Genomic DNA, 23,743 nt, shown 5'->3' with positions numbered 1-23,743 from the left:
CAGTCGTCAGAGTCACAAAGCACTTGGACTCGTCGAGGACCTATGCGCTAGTCATTTGAATAGAAATCGACGGTAATCAACTTGATGATTATGCAAAATTTGTTTGAAACAGTGCACTCTTCCCGGTTTCCCTGCGTTATCGCGCCTGCCCAAACTTCCGACTCTAACGAATCGACTGGATGAGGGTCGAACTGAAGACCTGAAGACGACGATCAACATCAGTAGCAGAAAAGCAGAAAAGAACCTGTATTTCGTTTCAGTGCTTGGCAAACGCATCAAAATATAGCACAATTAAATTACGAATAACGCTGGCATGATTTCAACATTCGCGATATTTATATTTTTTGGGAACTCAAACCTTAAGAACAGCCCACTCAAAAGGAGTTGATAGTGTCGCAGTGAAAACGATAAATAATAAAAAAAAGGACGCGCGTTATTCTCATCAGCAATGACTCGTCGGGCAAGCGATATTTCGTGCACCGAATCTGCGACCAACAGATGGCGGATTGGGTGGCTCACGAAACGCTTTAAGGACGAAATTGCCGCGTCTAGGCTATACTATTCCTAGGGCTTAATCACTCTTTAAAAATGGGCGCCTGTTGCCAAAGCAACGTAATCAACGTAATAATCTAATCTCAAATTCTATTTGATAAAGTGAGCAGAGACGAAATGGAAGACGCAGATTTTCAGAGTGATGTAACGTTCTACGTTCTATTACGTTAGTTCTTTGTAAAGTTCTCCAATAAGTTAGTTATTAATTGTGTGGTTTAACAAATAAAGCTATTGGTTAGTGCTTCGTGAATTTTCAATAAAACTCTCGTTTTTTACGTTATCGGTTTTAAAAAAATACGTGTCACTTGGAATTTTCTTCGAAGATAAAGTTCACTCGCCGCTTGATGCTTAAAGAGACGTTATCGTGGTTGAGTTCTTTGCATCAACGGCCGCTCCCATTATTTTTGTTAATTTCTTTAGCAATTACGGGAAAATCCATTAAGAACTTGACAAAATAATGGAATACGATCGTGAAAAAAAATTGGGAGAAGGAGGTTGTGCTATTGTTTTTGAAGGTGTATGGAATGGAAAGCCAGTGGCTGTTAAACGAATTCCTAAAAATGAGGTCACAAGCAACGAGCGAGAGGAAGATGCACTGAAAACGCTTAATCATCAAAATGTCATCAAGTTATTTCACGTCGAAAGTGACAAACATTTTAGGTAATTAAAAATAGCCTACTAGTTTGCAAACCATTACCATAAATATGTTCTTTTCGAATATTTCTAGATATTATGTTCTTGAATTGTGCAATGCTTCACTGGAAAAACTATTTCTTAAAGATGACGATCCCAAAAAATACAGCGGGCCGATGCCCGCAGTTAAAGATGTACTTTTGCAATTGGCCATAGGACTAGAACACATTCACAACAAGGGATTAGTACATCGCGACCTGAAGCCTGAAAATGTCCTAATTTGGGTAGATCCAAACACACAAAAAGTGTTAATGAAGTGGGCGGATTTTGGACTGAGTAAACGAGTCAACGAAAAAGGAAGTTACTCAATGCAGAGCGGAGTTAAGGGTACCTGGTATTATTTGGCACCAGAGATTTTACTTGAAGAACATACAAGTACGTCTGCAAGTGGAACAATATCAACAATTAAACGAGGAAACATCAAAAGCGATGTATTTGCAGAAGGAATCGTATTCGGCTACTTTCTTTTGGGCGGTGTTCATCTTTTCGGTTCAGGTCATCATATTCCATTCAATATAATCGAAAATGAGCCTCCCAATCTGCCAAGTAAGTCATTTTTTGCTAAAAATATATGGAAATACTAAATCATTGATTTAATTTTCTTTTAACAGACATTCAACCAAAAGACCTACGTATGCTGATCCAAAAAATGTTGGAAAAAGATCCACATAAACGAATTACTTCTTCTGACGTCACGCAGGAACTCCAAGAAATTGAAGTAAAATAAAAGATCGAGTCTATTAGAGATATACAGTATAGTAGAGGCTAATTGTTTTCACCCTTCAGATGTCAATTAACAAATCAATATTTGCCGAAGATACTTATCCAAGCGTGGAAGAAGTCGAAAAACTGTTACAGAAAGGAATGGATATAAACTCTGTGGACGAAAAAGGGTTGACTCCACTTCTGCATTTGGCACTTCCCAAAAAAAATGAAGGTGACAATTTAGTTGAAATAGTTCGCCTACTAATCACAAACGAGGCAAATGTCCACTGCGAGACTGAAAACAAAATGAATGCTCTGCATTTACTGTGCGAACATTATAAAAATGAAAATTTTATCGATTTAGTGAAACTTTTGATTGAACAGCGAATCAACGTTAATTGCGAGAAAAAACGATGGAATGCTCTCAATTGGCTGTGTAAAATTTATCCACACAACAATTTGTTGGAATTAGTTACAGTTTTCATTGAAAGTGGAATTAAAGTAAATTGCAATAATTGCAACGGAGATGATAATGCCATAGTAATATTATGTCAATATTACCGAAATGAAAATTTAATTCAAATAATTCAACTTTTAATTGAAAAAAAAATCCCGCTAAATTGCACGAACAGCAAAAGAAACAACGCTCTCACTTTACTGTGCAAGAATTGTCCAAATGAAAATTTATTTCAAATGATTCAACTATTACTTCTACATAAAATCGAAGTGAACTGCAAGAACAGTGACGGACACAATGCTCTCACTTTATTATGTCAGAATTATAAAGGCGAAAATATAATTGAAATCATTGAACTGTTGATTCAATACGAAATAGAAGTCAATTTGAGGACCAGTAACGGAGAGAGTGCTCTGACTTTATTATGTCAACATTATCAAAGAGAAAATTTATTTGAAATCATTCAACTTTTAATTCAACATGGAATCGACATCAATTACGAGACCAGCAATGGAAATAATGCTCTCACATTATTGTGTTGGAAATATCTAAAGGAAAACTTGTTTGAAGTAATCAAGCTTTTAATCAAACACAAAATCGACGTAAATTGCATGGACAGCGAGGACGATAATGCTCTCACTTTATTGTGTGATAATTATCAAATAGAAAATTTAATCGACTTAATAGAACTTTTGATTCAAGAGAAAATTATAGTCAATTGCAAGAACAGAAATGGATTGAATGCTCTCACGTTATTGTGTTGGAAATATCAAAAGAAAAACTTGTTTGAAATAATTCAACTTTTAATCAAACATGGAATCGACGTCAATTGCAAGGACACCAGCGGAAATAATGCTATCACATTATTGTGTTGGAAATATCAAAATGAAAACTTGTTGGAAATAATCAAACTTTTAATTGAAAACAGCGCCGACGTTAATTGTAAATCCAACGCCGGATTGAATGCACTCACTTTCTTGAGTGAATTTTATCAAAACGAAAACTTGCTTGAAATAATTAATCTTTTAATTAAACACAAAATCGACATCCATTGCAAAACCAACGACGGATGGAATGCTCTTCTTTACTTATGTCGTAATTATCAAAAAGAAAATTTAATTGAAATCATTCAACTTTTAATTCAACATGGAATTGACGTCAATTGCAAAACCAACGACGGATGGAATGCTCTTCTTTACTTATGTCGTAATTATCAAAAAGAAAATTTAATTGAAATCATTCAACTTTTAATTCAACATGGAGTTGACGTCAATTGTAAAACCAACTCCGGATGGAATGCTCTCCACTTCTTATGTTTTCATTATAAAAACAAAAATTTAATTGAAATCATCCAACTTTTCATTCAACATGGAGTTGACGTCAATTGTAAAACCAACGACGGATTGAATGCTCTCCACTTCTTATGTTTTCATTATAAAAACGAAAATTTAATTGAAATCATTCAATTTTTAATTCAACATGGAATCGACGTCAATTATAAAAACATAGATGGATGGAATGCTCTTCTTTTGTTATGTCGTCATTATCAAAAGGAAAATTTAATTGAAATCATTCAACTTTTAATTCAACATGGAGTTGACGTCAATTGTAAAAACAACGACGGATTGAATGCTCTCCACTTCTTATGTTATCATTATAAAAACGAAAATTTAATTGAAATCATCCAACTTTTAATTCAACATGGAATCGACGTCAATTATAAAAACATAAATGGATGGAATGCTCTTCTTTTGTTATGTCGTCAATATCAAAAGGAAAATTTAATTGAAATCATTCAACTTTTAATTCAACATGGAGTTGACGTCAATTGTAAAAACAACGACGGATTGAATGCTCTCCACTTCTTATGTTTTCATTATAAAAACGAAAATTTAATTGAAATCATCCAACTTTTAATTCAACATGGAATCGACGTCAATTATAAAAACATAGATGGATGGAATGCTCTTCTTTTGTTATGTTATCATTATCAAAACAAAAATTTAATTGAAATCATCCAACTTTTCATTCAACATGGAATCGACGTCAATTATAAAAACATAGATGGATGGAATGCTCTCCTCTTCTTATGTTTTCATTATAAAAACGAAAATTTAATTGAAATCATCCAACTTTTCATTCAACATGGAGTTGACGTCAATTGTAAAAACAACGACGGATTGAATGCTCTCCACTTCTTATGTTTTCATTATAAAAACGAAAATTTAATTGAAATCATCCAACTTTTAATTCAACATGGAATCGACGTCAACTGCAAAATCAGCAACGGATTGAATGCTCTCCACTTCTTATGTTATCATAATAAAAACGAAAATTTAATTGAAATCATCCAACTTTTCATTCAACATGGAGTTGACGTCAATTGTAAAAACAACGACGGATTGAATGCTCTCCACTTCTTATGTTATCATTATAAAAACGAAAATTTAATTGAAATCATTCAACTTTTAATTCGACATGGAATCGACGTCAATTGCAAAAACAACGACGGATGGAGTGCTCTTCTTCTCTTATGTCGTAATTATCAAAATGAAAATTTAATTGAAATCATTCAACTTTTAATTCGACATGGAATCGACGTCAATTGCAAAAACAACGACGGATGGAGTGCTCTTCTTTTCTTATGTCGTTACTATCAACACGAAAATTTAATTGAAATCAGTCAATTTTTAATTCAACATGGAATCGACGTCAATAGCAAGAACAGTAACGGATGGAACGCTCTCACGTTATTGCGTCAAAATGATCAAAACAAAAATGTTATCGAAATAATAAGATTTTTAATTGAAATGGGTTGCTGCTCTATCTAAAACGAATTACTTCATTCTTGGGGAATTACAATAGAGAAAACCACAATAAAATCTTGGAACTATTGAAACTACGACTTCATCACCATTGAGAGCTGACATGAAGTTATAAACCCTCCACCAAAAATAAAATATGATTCAATTCTAACTTGATATGGCATACCTGTAAAATACATCCATTTTAAAATATTACTTTATTTTGCATGATTTAGACAAAAAATTTATCATATCTACATAATTTTTTATCATTTTGAAAAAGTAGGCTTCCTAATAGTTAAGACCTTAAGAACCGCATACAAAACCAAAAATTTGAGGTAATGATTCAATCACTCTAAGCTTAAGTTATAGTTTGTGTTGTATTCTATCTCTATCTATATAATAGCCTTTTTTCCTCTCTCGCCCAGTTTTGTCCCATTTGTACATCATTCATTTCGTACTTTAAATAAGCCATCGTTTGGGAATACAAAGCAGCGATTGAATAGTCAACTGATAGTCAATCTGAGGTCTTTCAGTAATTTTAAAATACTGAAACGTTCAAGTAGCGATTTTTGACATTTCATAAAAACTAATAGTTTTTACCAGCTTCACATGACAACAGGAACAAGGGAACAAGTCTGAGCAATATTTTTTTTCTTTTCTAGTGGAATTTTAATGACAACCAACAAACAAACAAACGTGATGACTGTTGAGTTTAGGGACTGGAAATGAAAGTAACGCCTCTTATACGTTTGCAGTTATCAGAGTATGTTGTTATGGGTGCAGATGCATACAATACACATCACACATCCTCGGTCTTTCGGCAAGCGAAAAACAATGTTCAAAGGATTCAAAGGCGCAAAAAATTAATAACTCTGGTATTCATAAAACACCCGACGTTTGGAGGAACTGGCGCGCGGAACAATTTTCTAGTAATAACATTGATAATTCATTATTGAATTATGACGATGGAAAATATTCAATAAACTGTGATTGCAATTTTCACCTGTATTTTCAGAAACGACTCACGATTTTAGCGATGCCAGGACAAAAGTTGAAGCTCTAACTTTAATATCGGATATGGCAATTTTAAAAATTCCAACAAAAATTTGTTTTAGATCCAAATATGAATTCACATTATGTCGCAGATACTAAACAACGTCTGACTGAAGTGAATAGCGTGATTGGAACTTTAAAGAACAAAATCGGAGATTTAACGGCGGAATTGACAAGTACAGGCCAATTTTGAAAAAAAAAAATTTGAAAGTTCTGTTTTTCCTTCAACTAACCATGAAATATTATGGCAGAGAATACTGCCGCCTCGTCAATTGGGAAAATGGCCGTCTCGTGCGGGGACCTCCATCAAATTGGCCACATAAGAAGCGGATTGTTTTCCATCATGTGAAATTACAAAATCGAAACCGTCTACCTGCGATTTTACTATTGCATCGAACGATTCCGGTACAGACCGGAATTATTAGAAAAAATTTCCCGAGTAATTTATCATTTCTTTTGAATGGATAAAAAAAAGAAACGACAGCTTTGCAAAAAAGGGATCGGAATTTCGGACGTTGAATCTTTTCTCGTTGTTTCCTACGCTAAAAAAACCAGCAAATTCTCCACACAAGGTATTCCTATTCCGTTCGAACTCGTGAGACTCAACATCGGTGGAGCCATGAACGGAACAACAGGAAAATTCAAAGCGCCACGCAAAGGATTCTATTTCTTATTTCTTTGGCTTTAACGGTATTGCGGTAATAAAAATTGCAGAGGGTGGAATGAATGTGGCACTGATGGTGAACGGTAAAGAAGTCGGAAGGGCCCAGCGTAAATCCCATGTAGGCAATGAATGGGAAAATCTTGCGCTCCAGTCGACGATGGACCTCAAAGCGGGAGATCAAGTTTGGTTGCAAATTATAGGATTGAGCTCGTTTTTTTTTTTCATGACGAAAGTTACCATTTCACTCACTTCAATGGTTGAATTCTACAGGAAGATATTTCTCCGTGGCTTATAATTGAAATAGTCTTCCCTACATTACATTTTTGTCACGGTGGAAAGTCAAAACGGAAATAAATGTTGCCGGATAAAAATCAATCAATTTTTGTTTGTGGGATTGAATAATTACGATATTCAAAGCGGAAAAATGAGATAGCTCTGAACTAAGACAAAAAGGGGATAACAAAAAAGACTTCCATCTTTCTGACTAAAGATGAATTCTTGTGAACGTTGTAAGAAAGTTCGAAGACGCACAAAGTAACGGCGACAGTTGAAAGCAAAAAACGAAATTTGTTGTGGGGTGTCTTACCTTAAGAGGACGATGATTGATCTGGATGACGCCAGCAAAAGTTAACCTCTTTGCGTAGTGACATTAACGGCCTGGACAACTTTGAATTGATGACCAAATGGAGTTTGACTTCTAGACTCGGCAGGTATACCGAAATTGTCCGATGTGCATTTGCAAGCAGAAACTATAACACCACGTTGATGTATGAATGCGATATTGGCGATGTTCCGGAGGTCTTAAAGTGCCAGTCCTGAATGAACAAATAAATCAAATAAAAACGATTAATAACATAATTGATTTATTCTGCAACGATCAAATGTAAGATCAGCAACCCCCCTCCGCGCCTCACATGAAAAACCCACGATTGTCGGATCGTATGTAATTTGTAATTATAAAGGGCTTGGTATGATAAGACTAGGATTAAATAATAACCAATAAAACAAGATTTTCCTCCTCCCTATAATAAAGGAGTGAACGAACTGGTCGGCATGCAACGATGCAAGACATCCACTTGGGAGACGAGTATACGTCACCAAACCAATAATAACTCCAGTCGCAAAGTGGCTTTTGTATAATTACGGTGACTACGCTTAACAATTACACGAAACGAAAGATTTTCACTACTTCGCCAAAGTGCGAACGCTAACTAATTTTTGTTTGGTGGTAATTTGTGTTTGGTGGTAATTTTTGTTGCCCTTCTTCGCCATACTTTTTGGCGATAGTGTAACTCAGGATGGTGCCCACGGCTCGATGGGAATTGACGACATTAACGGCGAAACTAACTTTCTGGCGGATTCTTTGATTAATTTTTGATCCAGGTGATTTTTGATCAAGACCGAACTCCTGGGCGACGGATCCGCCAATGATGTTGACGCCCGGTCGCATGCTGAGGGCGCTACGTAGAACGGCGCCAAAGTACAAAAGTTTTGGATTTTTTGGGACTGGCGGGATCCTGGGCGTCACGAACACGGACAAAATTGGTGCGTCCCATCAGCTGCTGGAATTTGACTAGTCCCAGCTTGGCCATTTCTTTGCGGACTTCTTTCGCCAAAAGGAAGAAATAATTGATGGCTTGTTCAGGCTGACCTGCAAATTTCTCACGCTGGACCGGATCCTGAGTCACGATTCCAACCGTGTTCCAACGTGTTCAAATGACATTTCCGCATCATCGTGCAACCTAATGCAATCAGCGGGGCAGTGCTGAACCCGAATTCATCCGCTCCCAACACGGCGGCTACGATGACGTCAAACGCTATCCAGATTTGTCCATCCGCCTATAGAAAAATATTTTTGGCTATTAAAATTGTGTCTGTCTCATTTGACCGACAATTTTGATTCAAACCTGAAGGACGACTCTTGAACGTCAATCGTTCAAGACGAGAGTTTGGTGAGTTTCGGCGATGCCGAGCTTCCAGGGAAGTCCAGCTTTTTTTTATTCCGGTCCAGCTGCTGCTGGCTCCCGTTCCGCCGTCGTGACCGGAAATGGTGATGTGTTCCGCTTTGCCCTTGGCCACTCCAACGGCCACGACGCCCACGCCGACTACGGACACCAGTTTGACCGAGATGCGGGCCAACGGATTGGCGCATTTCAGGTCGTAAATCAATTCGGCCAGATCCTCGATCGAGTAAATGTCGTGATGAGGAGGCGTAGATATTAGGCCGACTCCAGCCACGCTGTGCCGCGTTCGAGCAATGTCGACCGTCACTTTGAAGCCGGGAAATTCGCCACCTTCACCCGGTTTGGCTCCTTGCGCCATATTAATTTGCAACTCGTCCGCATTGGCCAGATAAGCTGCCGTCACTCCGAATCGACTACTGGCAACTGCGTGAAAAACAAATCACATTTAGAAAAAGAATTCAAAAAAGGAGCTTTAATTAGAAACCTTGTTTGATAGCCGAGCGCTGACTATTTGCAGGATCCTGATTCAAATAACGTTCAGGATCTTCGCCTGAAAATAGAAAGTGGTACAACGTGATTAAATTTCTCAATGATTATGAAATTCTCCGGAATGTCAACTATTACCTCCTTCTCCGGTATTGGATTTGGCTCCTATGCGGTCCATGGCTGTCGCCAGAGTCGTGTGGGCCTCCTTGGAGATGGATCCAAAGCTCATGGCACCTGTAAATTGTTGGTTTAACATTTTCAAAATGTGAAATTTAACACGGAAATTTACCAGTCACGAATCGCTTGACAATTTCGGAAGCCGGCTCGACATCTTCAATGCTAACAGGCTGGCTCGACGCAATGATTTCCAGTTGGCCTCTCAAAGTGCATTGGCGCAAGCTTTTCATGCTGGATTGCTGGAAGCGGTTAAAAGCATCTCGGCTGTTGTTCTTTGCCGCTTCCTGGTAAGCATTTCGGTCATCAAATTTTGTCATTTATTTATTATTAATTATCAAAAGAATTACCTGGAGGACTCCGATACTGTCAGGATCGTTAAGATGTTTCTCTCCCCCACGACGCCAGTGATAATTACCAGGATCACGAAGTACATATGTATCGCAGTCCATTTTATCATTTAATTTATCGTTATTGAGAACGCCTTCACATCTGAGACGCCGAGTGGCTTCCATAATCAAATAGGGGCAGATGGCATCCGTCCCAAAGCCCAGAAAAACGCTCATGTGGTGCACCTCTCTAAATGATGAATTCAATTTAATAAGTTGAACAAAACAAAACAAAAATGGATAGGCTCACCTGGCTTCGCCCGTTTCGACGATGAGGGCCACTTTCATGCGGAGTCTTTTTTCGATCAAATGATGATGGACGGCCTTCAACGTCAAGAGGGCGCTCAGCGGAATCCTTTAGACAAACATAACATTTTTTAGCAAACAAAATCTAAAAGGAACAGAAATTGGGAGTGTACCTTTCCTTTCCGGCTTTTCTATCGGAGAGGATAATAAACTGGAAATCCGCTTTGACAGCCTCCGTCACTTCCTCACAGATGCGATCCAGCTGAGTGGTGTAGACCAGCGGTACGTCGGCGTCGACCGTGATGTCAATAATTTTAGACTAAACAAAACAAATTTCTTTGATTAATTGAGAGAACGAGATTCGAGTTACGGGGAATCAAACCTTCCAGTCATTGGCGGAGCAGTTGACGATGAGTTTCAAATCATCCGGCGACAAAATCGGTTGTTCCAGGTACAAGCGACGGCATTGCTGATCGCTGGTCTCCAGGATATTGGCCTCGGGACCGATTGGACAAGCCAACGACATAAATTTAACTTGCCAGTTTAAAAATACAATTCAAAGAATGATCGATTTTACTTGAGCGAAAAGCTGCTTAAAATATTCGTAGAGCAGCGGCTGGAAGTCGTTCGGTTTCCCATCGATCCCAGCGCTTCCTTCCTGTTTGACAACAAAAATCGCGCGCCCAAAATTCTGGAAATTAACATTTTCATGAAAATGTTTCGAGCTGATTCAATCAAAACTTACTTGTTTGTAAACATGGGGACGAGTAGCAGAGACAGAGATTCGAGCGTTTAGTTGAACAGCGACAGAATCTTCCGGATTTCTTCGGCCAATTTGAGTTGTGGTTCGATCGAAGGTGGTTGACCATTTTGGCTGGAAATTACCGCCGACGTCTTCCTTATATCGTCCAGAGTGAACAGCTGGCCCAGCCAATCGGAATGTGGGCGACTGCGGTCGATACTCATCTTGATCTCGTCGTCGCCGATGATGACCCGATTGGTCGTGTCTATCAAAATCATTCGCGAAGGTTCTAATCTCCCCTGAAAGAAAAAGGTTATAGTTTTGGTCCATCTTTCCATCGATTCTGTACTCACTTTGTGTATAACATCGGCAGGATCGACGTCGCAGACTCCTACTTCCGATGCAATGACCACCACATTGTCCTTTGTAACGTAGTACCTCGATGGACGCATTCCGTTTCTGAAACAACATCAAAAGAGACAAGAAATGTCAATGACCAGTCTGAATCGCTACTCGATCGCGGAAAAATTGGGATTAATAAACATCTGGACGTCCCAAGGAAAATTTCGACAAAGGATCGCATTCACGAAAAACATTTGCTCGTGTCTTTGATCAATTAGACAAAAAGTAATCTGGGATTTATTAGAAAAATTGAATAGGTTCCGAATGTATTTTTAGATGTTTTACCGGACAAGCACAGCGCCGATGTAGCGTCCGTCTGTGAAGGCCATCAAAGCTGGTCCGTCCCATGGTTCCATGGAGCATCCAGCCCATCTATCGAAATCTTTCTTCTCCTGGTCCATCATCGGGTCTTGTTCCCAGGCTTCCGGAATCATAGTCATAATGGCCTATTATGGGACAAACAAAAACCGGAATAGAAAAATAGTGAAATAAACAATCCCCCCCCCCTTTTTTTGTTGTATACCTCCGGTAGAGATCTGCCTCCGGCGCGGACGAGAAATTCAAGTACACAATCGGCCGATCCCGAGTCGCTGAGATTGGGTTCCACGACGGGATATAATTCGGCCAGGGCTCGTTTACCAAAGCGCTCCGAACTCATCAAACCTTCGCGGGCTTTCATATAGTTGACATTGCCCCGGAGCGTATTAATCTCGCCATTGTGGTTCAGCATCCGCAGAGGATGAGCTCGCTCCCAGCTGGGGAAAGTATTGGTCGAAAATCTTGTGTGAACCAGGGCCAGATAAGTTTCATATTCCGGTCTCTGTTATTTGGAAAAATCAAATATAAAGTATTTCCTATATCAATAAGGATTTATTCCTATAAAGAAAAGTTTTTCGGCCTTTTTTCAATAACTCACATCGAGATCAGAAAAGTAAGTCCAGACTTGGGTGGACGTGAGTTGTCCTTTATAGACGATCACATCTGGCGATAAACTGCAAATATAGAAGCCCCAGGCCGGGGGATTCGATAAGTCACCTACTTTCTCAGCACAAAAACATTTAATGAATAATACTAACAGGATTAGCCTATCAATAGAAAAGGTAAATTTCAATAGCGATACTCATCCGATAGTTGAACTGAATAATTGACATTAAGGTTCGTATAGAATATCATTTGATTACACGTTTGAATAGAAAATTTTAAACTAAATTTTAAATTGCGATGGGAAGTAGTTACAGGGAAAATGAACTTGTCGGAATAAATTAGACTTTCTGAATAAAAGAGAAGAAAGTAAGAAACGATGATTTCCTTATTTTCGGATCATTGCCAAAAGAATAGAGCCATCAACTTCCCTATTCTTCTATCCATTTTTCCCCCCGGCGGAATTATTGATCCTTTATACACGGTCGACTTGTGTACATCATCCCCGACGGAATAGAAAAAATCAGGACTCTGCTGTTAGTTAACTTTTGATTCAATTCGTCGAGGGAAAATTGGTGCAGCCGATCCTTGCAGGAAGGCAGCGAAACTTAATTAAACGGCAGCTATGTGTACATTTCATTCTAACGATGCCCCATTGTGAAGCTGAAATGTCGTTCCTCGTTTCGAATCGGGACGTATTAATGTGTAAAACTCAATCCGCCGTGAAAGCCGTGAAATAAAAAAAAAAAACTGAGATAAATTCGTTGGGGCAAGTCACATCGATTATCATCGTAAGACGTGGGACACTCTTGTACGCCGTAGTACTCGAGGGTTGGCTACTGCTGTAATAGACCGGTATGAGAGATGGCGAACCCTGAACGAAAGAACCTTTTTAATTAAAAATTTTTTTTATGACATTAAATACCCTATAACTAACTCGACGGAGGTCTGATGATGATAACGACGCTAGGATGGCGAGAGAAGAGTTCGACACCTTTTAGTAAAAACCGAATTGGTTTCTGCTGCATCGTGTGGCTTACAAAATAAAAACTAACATTCCCAAACAAATCCGAACAAATCAGTGAAATCACCTCTTATGAAGTTTCTTCCTGAGCAGACACGGTAGCAGCTAGTAGGTAAGCGATTAATCTATCGCTGAACAGCATCGGCAATGTGCTGAAAGGCAAGACTTGAACAACGTTTTAGCTTTAATTTTTTTTATCACAAGAGTTTAAATAAAACTTGAGATGTTAAAGAAAAACGAAAAAAAAACTGACCATTGGGCTTTTCCACGTGCAAATTGATTGATGAGGCCACAATCAAGCCACACGTCAGGAAATCGATATCTTTTTCTATGCCGACTTCACTGAATGGATGTTGCAGGAAGATATTTGTTAATAGATTACCGTCAAATAATTTCTACATGAAGTTTAAATATATTGCATTTTTGGTTTTGGTGTACGCCAGAACACGAATAAAGGTTGCGAAAGGTTGAATAAAATTCTAACTTCCGATCAAATTCACCAAAATTGTTGCCTCGTCAACGATATCTGATTGGATTACTATACCTACTACACTGAAAGCTCAGTGAAATAAGGAGTCCATCAGTTTAAAATAAGGAACCAAAATAAGCGATTCGATCTGCATTTTCCTTACTCCTTACTGAATAGAGAAATGTTTGAAGCCGAGAACAGGAATGCAATGCGAGAATGGAAAATGGAGAATGTTGATGATAACAGCCAAAAGCTTTAAGCACAAATCAAAACTAAAATAAATCCTACCTTGTATGATGAAGACAGCTTACATGAACACCCCCACCAACAGCAAGGTGAACCACTGTTTGCGTGCTGACATTCACGGCTGGGACAACTCTGTTCGAGAGAGAAGAAACGATGATTAATGAGTACCAGATAAACATAAAAGGGCACCAAAACAGCTAAATCAACATGACGTTTGCCTGGAAAAGCTATTGATTCTTCGCTTCAATGTCTTGGTGACTTTTGATATGAATGGGCGTTGGCACTGCTCACTGGCAATAACACGACAGAGGTTATAGAGTACATATTCAATAACACGTTCTCCACTTGTCAACTTTATCTTCTTCGAGATACCTAACCTTGATGATTGAAACCACCTTGACGGGAATCCAGGTTTTTTTTTAATGACAGCCAGTGAGAGAACCATCACCCCGGAACGTCAACTTTCGTTGGCCCAGCAGCCCTGCAATAGATAGAATAAATCTTGTGTCAGAATTTACATAAAAATAAGAGACATTTCATAAAAACTAGTAAGCTTTTTAGCACTTCACATGACAACAGGAACAAGGGAACAAGTCTGAGCAAATTGAAGCTTTGAAATTAACCGAATTTCCTTAACTACCTCATGAGATGGTGTCGGCATAAAGTGAAAGTTGCAAAGAATTGAGAATGACCTACGTTAAAAAAAAAATAATACTCGAACTGAATAGTAAGTACTAGAAGACAGCATTATTTAATCGCTAGGATTATTACAGGGAATCCCAAACACCTCCCCTCTCCCCGAATAAAACAAACAAACAAATCAATTCATCTGAAATAAGATCAAACTGAACATAACAAGTAGGCCTATAAAGCTTAGAAACCGCACTTGCAAGTACAACCTTTTTTTCTAGTGGAATTTTAATGACAACAAACAAACAAAAAAACTTAAAAGAAAGAAAAAAAAAAACTTATTCAAGGGAATCAATGCATAATTTGATTAAATGTTACGAATTTTGATCCGAAACGGATTGGAATAGGTTTGAAACGCACAAACGACAAAATTGGACCGTTCCCAATAGGCCCACTGACCCACCCTGTTGAGTAAATTCAACCTCGAACTTTTATTGTAGAATAGAAATTCTATCAGCAAAAAATAACATTATGCTGAATTTTGATAAATAGCTCATTCGACCTGTTCTTCATCTTTACTTCCATTTTGTTTCAAAGACTTTGCGTGATATTTCGTCCTTGATTCGTTAAATTTGCATACCTTGATCGTTTATGGAAACAGAGAGTGATTGTGGAGGCATCACGATCCCGCCGGTTTGTCACACCCTAATAGGGTGATTTAAGATTGTTCGCCACCTAATCTGGACACTGAAGTACAAAAAGGGAAATACTTTAGTATACAGGGCAGACTTTTTTATTCTAAAAAACCAAAGAAGATTCGGACCTATGAAAGACGGGACTGACTCCTGAATTTCCGCACAATCGACGATCGTCTAGTTAGCAAGTAGTTCGGTAGAACAAATTAATCTTGACTGTAACCATGACAGACTTAATAAAGGTAACAAAATCATTAATACTCAATCGACTTTAGTTCTAAAGGCAAGGTTTTTAATATGGGTTATAAATTTGTTTTATGTTGAAATGTTTTGGATTGCAGCGTATTTTGACGCTGTCTGGTTTGATGGCCTCTCTTGCCTCGGCTCAGTTACCATCAAACAAAAATGGTTTCCTTCCCTCCCCTTTTTATTTTTACAATCCTGCAACGCTCCCGACCCTCGACTCTGCAACTGTCGGTAATCCAACCTCTAAGCACGATATCACTTATCACGATTACCCTACATCGACGCTGTTAGGATCACACGTTGTATTCCTAACAACTTGTCTGAAAGATTTGAAAGGTAAATTTCAATTTAAAAAATAACATTCGAAAGTTTAAGAAAATGTGACACTGAAATTTCAGATTCGAACGAGAAATTGGTACAAACGTCGAAACTTTTGGAGGAAATAAAAAATACGTCAACGAGTTCTATCATTGAAAATGTTAAGAATGAGTTGAACGGTATGCCAATTTTCATAAATTCAATGCCTGGTAACCACTTATTGAAATTTCATAATTCTGTTAATCAGGAAACACCCGACGTTTGGAGGAACTGGCGAAACAATTTTCTAGTAATAAGATTAATAATTCATTGAATAATGCCGATGGAAAAATATTCATTAAACTGTGATTGCAATTTTCAGAATCGATTCAAGATTTGAGCGATGCCAGGACAAAAGTTGAAGCACTTACTTTAACATCGGAGGGTAATTAAAAAAAAAAAAAAAATCTAACACTAAATTGGTTTTTGGATACAAATAATAATTCATATTACGTCGTAGATACTAAACAACGTCTGACTGAAGCGAATGTCGTGATTGGAACTTTAAAAAACAAAATCGGAGATTTAACGGCGGAATTGACAAGTAATTTTGTAAAAAAAAAATTAGAATGGATTTTGTTTGGCCTTCAACTAACTATAAAATATTTTGGCAGAGAATACTGCCGCCTCGTCGATTGGAAAAATCCCTACCTCGTGCGGGGACCTCCAGCAAATTGGCCACAAAAAAAGCGGATTGTTTTCCATCATGGGAAACAACAAAATCGAAACCGTCTACTGCGATTTCACTAAATCTTCAAACGATTCAGGTACAGTATCGGACTTGAAAAAAAAAATTAATAAATCTTACAGCACTTAACCATTTTTTGTGATTGGATAAATCAAACAACAGCTTTGCAAAAATGGATCGGAAATGCGGGCGTTAAATCTTTACCCGTCATTTTCTATGCTCAAAAAAATAGTAAATTCTCCACACAAGGTGTTCCTATTCCATTCGAACTGGAGAGACTCAACATCGGTGGAGCCATGAACGGGAAAACAGGAAAATTCACAGCGCCACGCAACGGCGCTCTTGCAACTCGCGCTTGCAACTCACGCAACTCTATTTCTTTGCCTTTAACGCAATTGCGATAACATCAGCTGCTGAAGGTTATTTAGATGTGGCACTGATGGTGAACGGTAAAGAAGTCGGAAGGGCCCAGTGTAAATCCCATGTAGGCAATGAATGGGAAACTCTAGCGCTCCAGTCGACGATGGACCTCAAAGCGGAAGATCAAGTTTGGTTGCAAATTGTAGGATTAAGCTCGATTTTTTTGCACGACGAAAGTAACCATTTTACTCACTTCAATGGTTGGATGCTTCAGGAAGATATTACTCCGTAGCTAACAATCGAATTTCGAATAGTCTTTCCTACATTTCATTTCTGTCACGGTGTTGGGTCAAAATGGAAATAAATGTTGCCGGATAAAAATCGATTATTTCTTGTTTAGTTAAATATTTAAATAGTGGATTGGATTAATACGATATCCAAAGCGGACAAAAATGAGAAAACCCTGAACCAAGAGAAAATCGGGGAAAATAAAGGACTTGCATCGTTCTGACTAAGGATAAATTCCTGTGAATGCTTTAAAAAAGCGTAATAACGACAGTTGAAAGAAAAAAAAACTTAATTCCTCGCGGCATCTTACCTTAAGGTGATGATGACTCGTCTGGATGACGCCTACAAAGTAAACCCCTTTTCTCGCGTGCGGACATTCACGGCCCGGACCTTGACTGGATGACCAAATAGAGTTTAACTTCCAAACTCTGCAGGTATGCGAATGTTAAGTAGAAGGTATGACACCAACGTTGATGTATGAATGAGATATTGACGATGTTCCGGAGGTCTTCTAACACCAGTTCTGTTTGAAAAATATAAATAAATAAAAACGATTTATACGATAAATTCATTCTACGATTAAATGTAGGTCCCACAGCCCCTCTCATGATAGTGCTGGTTGGTATTCAATCAATATTCATGTGCAGGATTTTTTTAGCAAGAATTTATCCACATGACAAAATAAAACACGAATCTTAAAGTAAGCCATACTCGAGACAAATAATTTTGAAAGAAAAAACAACAATGTTCAAATCCGCGAACAGGAATGCTGTGCAAAATTTCGATGGGAATGTTTATAATGACAGTCAAAAGCTTTCAGTAAAAATCAAAAGTAATATCCTTGTGGGGAAATCCTACCTTATTATGAAGAAGACGAAAGCATGAACACCACCAGCAGCAAGGTAAACCACTGTTTGCGTGCTGACATTCGCGGCAGGGACAACTCTGTTTGAGAGAGAAAAAATGATGATTAATGAGTGCCAGATAAACATAAAAGGGGACGAAAACAAAGGACGAAAGTATAAACTATAAACAAATCCAAGCGGAACGTCAGGTTTGCTTCACTTGAACTTCTTTTCAGCGATACTGGTACTGAATGTTGGCATAGCACAACGACTACATCAACATCACGTTCGTCTGGAAAGTATTGAGAATTTGCATGAGTGGAATTGCATTAGTATCGATATAAACTTGCATTAAGATGATTAAGATAAGTTCACTTGGAATCGAAGAAAGTAAAGATACTTGCTTAGTGGAATGTGCACTGGCCGTTCACAATTAAGATCCACCATAGGACGAAGCAGAATAGGGTGTAGACGGAACGGAGAGAAACACGAGCAAACAATCCATCATGGTCGTATTTTTTCGCATCCTCGGTATACAGACAAGCACTGGGAGAAGAAAAAGTAATTCGGAGTGTGTCCTCTTTATTATTCTTCGCTTCAATGTCTTGGTGATTTCTGATACGAATGGGCGTTGGCACTGCTCTGGCAATAACACGACAGGGGTAATAGGGTATATTCAATAACACGTTCTTTACTTGTCAACTTTATCTTCTTTGAGATACCTAACCTTGATGACTGAAACCACCTTGACGGGAATCCTGTTTTAGATGACAGCCAGTGACAGAGTACCTGCAGAGTACCATCACCACGGAACCTTAACTTTCGTTGGCACAGCAGTCCTGGAATAGATAGAAAAGATCTTTTGTCAGAAATTGCATAAAAATAAGGGATGAAGAGAATTAAAAATTAAATCATTTTGATATTCAGGAAACATATCCAACGCTTAGATGATATGGCGACACAATTTTCTAGTAAAATTTTTAATCTTAACTCGTCTTAACTAAACGTGATGACTTGTTACTTAATTTAGATACTCGCTCGTTGTCGACTTAAATATTGGGCATTGGCTACCTTAAACACATAAAAATGGATTAACCATTGTTAAAGAAACTAAGAAGAGAATTACGAAGGTATGGTATAGCTGTACACCTATGGTTCTTGGGACTGGCATTTCATCTTTCCTCATGATTTAACCCTATGAAAGAAATTGATAGAATCCGCCCATTTAACTTTTATGGATTTACATACATCTACTTCTTCGTTACTAACTTACTGTTGCAGATCTTATGTTGGTGGCTTATTATCACTTTCACAGTGGTAGCAGTAACTTGAATTTGAAGGATGTTGCTGGATTTTCTTTTTGGAAGAATTTTTCGGATTGGTGACGTCAGTAACGAATATTACGACAATAGTAATGGTCAACTCTAACTTGGCCGGACATACTTGCGACTCACACTCGCCCAACGTAACTTTAGTCCCACTAAAACAGCATCGGTTGTTACCAGGGTAGTAGATGGACCGTGAGTTCTGCTGTTGTTCGACTGTAGAATTCTATAACATTTTATCCCGGATTGAATAGAGAACCGTTGATAAGATGCAAAGCGGAAGCTTTCAGGGGGGCAATAACACCGTTATTTTTGTAGACAAGAACTCCGAAAATTTTAGGAAACTGTCAAACTTTAAATCAATATAACAACTCTGTAATAAAAATGTACCGTCAGGTAAGGCCGGGTAGGGCCAGACGTAAGAGTCCCAAAGCACTTGGACTCGTCGATGACCTATGCGCTAGTCATTTGAATAGAAATCGACGGTAATCAACTTGATGATTATGCAAAACTTGTTTGAAACAGTGCGCTCTTCCCGGTTTCCCCGCGTTATCGCGCCTGCCCAAACTTTCGACAACGAATCGACTGGATGAGGGTCGAACTGAAGACCTGAAGACGACGATCAACATCAGTAGCAGAAAAGCAGAAAAGAACCTGTATTTCGTTTCAGTGCTTGGCTAACGCATCAAAATATAGCACAATTAAATTACGAACGCTGCATTAATTTCAACATTCGCGATACTTTTATTTTTTGGGAACTCTAACCTTAAAAATATCCCACTCAAAAGGAGTTGATAGTGTCGCAGTAAAAATGACGCGTGTTCTCATCAGCAATGACTCGTCGGGCAAGCGATATTTCGTGCAACGAATCTGCGGCCGACAGATGGCGGATTGGGTGGCTCACGAAATGCTTTAAGAACGAAATTGCTGCGTCTAGGCTACTATTCCCAGGGCTTAATCACTCTTAAAAAATGGACGTCTGTTGCCAAAGCAACGTAATCGACGTAATAATCTAATCTCAAATTCTATTTGATAAAGTGAGCAGAGACGAAATGGAAGACGCAGATTTTCAGAGTGATGTTACGTTCTACATTCTTTTACATTAGTTCTTTTGTAAAGGTCTCCAATAAGTTAGTTATTAATTGTGTGGTTTAACAAATAAAGCTATTGGATAGTGCTTCGTGAATTTACAATAAAACCCTCGTTTTTTTTACGTTATCGGTTAAAAAAAATACGTGTCACTTGGAATTTTATTCGGGAAATAAGTTCATTCGCCGCTTGATGCTTAAAGAGACGTTATCGTGGTTGAGTTCTTTGCATCAACGGCCGCTCCCATTATTTTTGCTAATTTCTTTAGCAATTACGGGAAAATCCGTTAAGAACTTGACAAAATAATGGAATACGATCGTGAAAAAAAATTGGGAGAAGGAGGTTGTGCTATTGTTTTTGAAGGTGTATGGAATGGAAAGCCAGTGGCTGTTAAACGAATTCCTAAAAATGAGGTCACAAGCAACGAGAGAGAGGAAGATGCACTGAAAACGCTTAATCATCAAAATGCCATCAAGTTATTTCACGTCGAAAGTGACGAAGATTTTAGGTAATTAAAAATAGCCTACTAGTTTTCAAACCATTACCATAAATATGTTCTTTTCAAATATTTCTAGATACTACGTTCTTGAATTGTGCAATGCTTCACTGGAAAAACTATTTCTTACAGATGACGATCCCAAAAAATACAGTGGGCCGATGCCCACAGTTAAAGATGTACTTTTGCAATTGGCCATAGGACTAGAACACATTCACAACAAGGGATTAGTACATCGCGACCTGAAGCTTGAGAACGTCCTAATTTGGGTAGATCCAAACACACAAAAAGTGATAATGAAGTGGGCGGATTTTGGACTGAGTAAACGAGTCAACGAAAAAGGAAGTTACTCAATGCAGAGCGGAGTTAAGGGTACCCGGTATTATTTAGCACCAGAGATTTTACTTGAAGAACATAAAAGTACGTCTGCAAGTGGAACAATATCAACAATTAAACGAGGAAACATCAAAAGTGATGTATTTGCAGAAGGAATCGTATTCGGCTACTTTCTTTTGGGTGGTGTTCATCTTTTTGGTTCAGGTCATCATATTCCATTCAATATAATCGAAAATGAGCCTCCCAATCTGCCAAGTAATTCAGTTTTTGCTAAAAATATGAAAATACTAAATCGTTGATTAAAATTTTCTTTTAACAGACATTCAACCAAAAGACCTACGTATGCTGATCCAAAAAATGTTGGAAAAAGATCCACATAAACGAATTACTTCTTCTGACGTCACGCAGGAACTCCAAGAAATTGAAGTAAAATAAAAGATCGAGTCTATTAGAGATATACAGTATAGTAGAGGCTAATTGTTTTCACCCTTCAGATGTCAATTAACAAATCAATATTTGCCGAAGATACTTATCCAAGCGTGGAAGAAGTCGAAAAACTGTTACAGAAAGGAATGGATATAAACTCTGTGGACGAAAAAGGGTTGACTCCACTTCTGCATTTGGCACTTCCCAAAAAAAAATGAAGGTGACAATTTAGTTGAAATAGTTCGCCTACTAATCACAAAAGGGGCAAATGTCCACTGCGAGACTGAAAACAAAATGAATGCTCTGCATTTACTGTGCGAACATTATAAAAATGAAAATTTTATCGATTTAGTGAAACTTTTGATTGAACAGCGAATCAACGTTAATTGCGAGAAAAAACGATGGAATGCTCTCAATTGGCTGTGTAAAATTTATCCACACAACAATTTGTTGGAATTAGTTAAAGTTTTCATTGAAAGCGGAATTAAGGTAAATTCCAACAATTGCGACGGAGATGATAATGCAATAGTAATATTATGTCAATATTACCGAAATGAAAATTTAATTCAAATAATTCAACTTTTAATTGAAAAAAAAATCCCGCTAAATTGCACGAACAGCAAAAGAAACAACGCTCTCACTTTACTGTGCAAGAATTGTCCAAATGAAAATTTATTTCAAATGATTCAACTATTACTTCTACATAAAATCGAAGTGAACTGCAAGAACAGTGGCGGACACAATGCGCTCACTTTATTATGTCAGAATTATAAAGGCGAAAACATAATTGCAATCATTGAACTGCTGATTCAATACGAAATAGAAGTCAATTTGAGGACCAGTAACGGAGAGAGTGCTCTGACTTTATTATGTCACCATTATCAAAGAGAAAATTTAGTTGAAATCATTCAACTTTTAATTCAACACAAAATCGACATCAATTGCAAGACCAGCAATAGATTGAATGCTCTCACGTTATTGTGTCGAGTTTATCAAAACGAAAATTTACTTGAAATAATCAAACTTTTAATTAAACACGGAATAGATGTCGATTGCAAGGACAACAATGGAAATAATGCGTTAACTTTATTGTGTTGGAAATATCAAAAAGAAAACTTGTTTGAAATAATTCAACTTTTAATCAAACATGGAGTCGACGTCAATTGCACGGACAACGAGGACGATAATGCTCTCACTTTATTGTGTCAAAATTATCAAAAAGAAAATGTAATCGACATAATAGGACTTTTGATTCAAAATGAAATTGGAGTCAAGTGTAAGAATAGCAATAGATTGAATGCTCTCACATTATTGTGCAAAGTTTATCAACACGAAAATTTACTTGAAATCATTAAACTTTTAATTGAAAACGGTATCGATGTCGAGTGCAAGGACAGTAACGGAAATAATGCCCTAACTTTATTGTGTTGGAAATATCAAAACGAAAATTTGTTTGAAATCATTCAACTTTTAATTCAACATGGAATCAACGTCAATTGTAAAACCAACGACGGATGGAATGCTCTTCTTTTCTTATGTCTTCATTATCAAAATGAAAATATGATTGAAATCATTCAACTTTTAATTCAACATGGAATCGACGTCAATTGTAAAACCAACGACGGAGTGAGTGCTCTTCTCCTTTTATGTCGAAATTATCAAAAGGAAAATTTAATTGAAATCATTCAATTTTTAATTCAACATGGAATCGACGTCAACTGCAATACCAACGCCGGATGGAATGCTCTTCTTTTCTTATGTCTTCATTATCAAAATGAAAATTTAATTCAAATCATTCAACTTTTAATTCAACATGGAATCGACGTCAATTTCAAAAACAACGACGGATGGAATGCTCTTCTTTTCTTATGTTTTCATTATCAAAATGAAAATTTAATTCAAATCATTCAACTTTTAATTCAACACGGAATCGACGTTAGTTGCAAGAATGACAACGGATGGAATGCC

At 37.7% G+C, this 23,743-nt stretch overlaps 3 protein-coding genes, 1 long non-coding RNA gene and 1 pseudogene across 4 annotated transcripts; 3 read left to right on the top strand and 2 right to left on the bottom strand.

The window, feature by feature from the left end:
* The first annotated feature begins 1,009 nt into the window (after positions 1–1,009).
* LOC124318793 (serine/threonine-protein kinase/endoribonuclease ire-1-like) lies at positions 1,010–6,616 on the top strand. The gene is made up of 6 exons (XM_046782833.1): positions 1,010–1,212; positions 1,280–1,791; positions 1,857–1,963; positions 2,032–2,386; positions 6,330–6,443; positions 6,519–6,616. Exons 1-6 carry the CDS (start codon positions 1,010–1,012, stop codon positions 6,614–6,616), a joined length of 1,389 nt encoding a protein of 462 aa, XP_046638789.1.
* Positions 6,617–8,138: 1,522 nt separating this feature from the next.
* On the bottom strand, positions 8,139–12,507 carry LOC124318633 (annotated as a pseudogene).
* Positions 12,508–13,888: 1,381 nt separating this feature from the next.
* Positions 13,889–14,879, bottom strand: LOC124320113. The gene is made up of 3 exons (XR_006913777.1): positions 14,635–14,879; positions 14,372–14,475; positions 13,889–14,277 (listed from the first exon to the last, which is right to left on the bottom strand). It is a non-coding gene; the product is annotated as an uncharacterized LOC124320113 (long non-coding RNA).
* Positions 14,880–15,394: 515 nt separating this feature from the next.
* Positions 15,395–17,262, top strand: LOC124318477. The gene is made up of 9 exons (XM_046782830.1): positions 15,395–15,561; positions 15,661–15,901; positions 15,964–16,062; positions 16,131–16,172; positions 16,245–16,307; positions 16,383–16,466; positions 16,537–16,689; positions 16,773–16,967; positions 17,021–17,262. Exons 1-9 carry the CDS (start codon positions 15,544–15,546, stop codon positions 17,260–17,262), a joined length of 1,137 nt encoding a protein of 378 aa, XP_046638786.1. The 5' UTR covers positions 15,395–15,543.
* A 3,560-nt stretch (positions 17,263–20,822) lies between these two features.
* Positions 20,823–21,993, top strand: LOC124318318 (serine/threonine-protein kinase/endoribonuclease ire-1-like). Its single transcript, XM_046782823.1, has 4 exons — positions 20,823–21,025; positions 21,093–21,604; positions 21,669–21,775; positions 21,844–21,993. The coding sequence occupies exons 1-4, from the start codon at positions 20,823–20,825 to the stop codon at positions 21,991–21,993; spliced, it is 972 nt and encodes a 323-aa protein (XP_046638779.1).
* Positions 21,994–23,743: the final 1,750 nt, after the last annotated feature.

Source organism: Daphnia pulicaria, chromosome 1 (genome assembly GCF_021234035.1).
Source record: "Daphnia pulicaria isolate SC F1-1A chromosome 1, SC_F0-13Bv2, whole genome shotgun sequence".
Taxonomy (NCBI): Eukaryota; Metazoa; Arthropoda; class Branchiopoda; order Diplostraca; family Daphniidae; genus Daphnia; species Daphnia pulicaria.
The sequence above is the reverse complement of the archived record's forward strand: the minus strand, read 5'-3'. Positions and strand labels throughout refer to the sequence as shown.

What these genes read in the sequence shown, in the direction of transcription:
- LOC124318793 (XM_046782833.1), top strand. Translation starts at nt 1,010, where the DNA reads ATGGAATACGATCGTGAAAAAAAATTGGGAGAAGGAGGTTGTGCTATT. An exon ending in TGAGCCTCCCAATCTGCCAA is followed by an intron (nt 1,792 to 1,856) that starts GTAAGTCATTTT and finishes TTCTTTTAACAG; the next exon opens with ACATTCAACCAAAAGACCTA. An exon ending in TTTAACGGCGGAATTGACAA is followed by an intron (nt 6,444 to 6,518) that starts GTACAGGCCAAT and finishes ATATTATGGCAG; the next exon opens with AGAATACTGCCGCCTCGTCA.
- LOC124318477 (XM_046782830.1), top strand. An exon ending in ACTGGCGAAACAATTTTCTA is followed by an intron (nt 16,173 to 16,244) that starts GTAATAAGATTA and finishes TGCAATTTTCAG; the next exon opens with AATCGATTCAAGATTTGAGC. An exon ending in CGCTCTTGCAACTCGCGCTT is followed by an intron (nt 16,968 to 17,020) that starts GCAACTCACGCA and finishes CGATAACATCAG; the next exon opens with CTGCTGAAGGTTATTTAGAT.
- LOC124318318 (XM_046782823.1), top strand. Translation starts at nt 20,823, where the DNA reads ATGGAATACGATCGTGAAAAAAAATTGGGAGAAGGAGGTTGTGCTATT. An exon ending in GAAAGTGACGAAGATTTTAG is followed by an intron (nt 21,026 to 21,092) that starts GTAATTAAAAAT and finishes AAATATTTCTAG; the next exon opens with ATACTACGTTCTTGAATTGT. An exon ending in TGAGCCTCCCAATCTGCCAA is followed by an intron (nt 21,605 to 21,668) that starts GTAATTCAGTTT and finishes TTCTTTTAACAG; the next exon opens with ACATTCAACCAAAAGACCTA.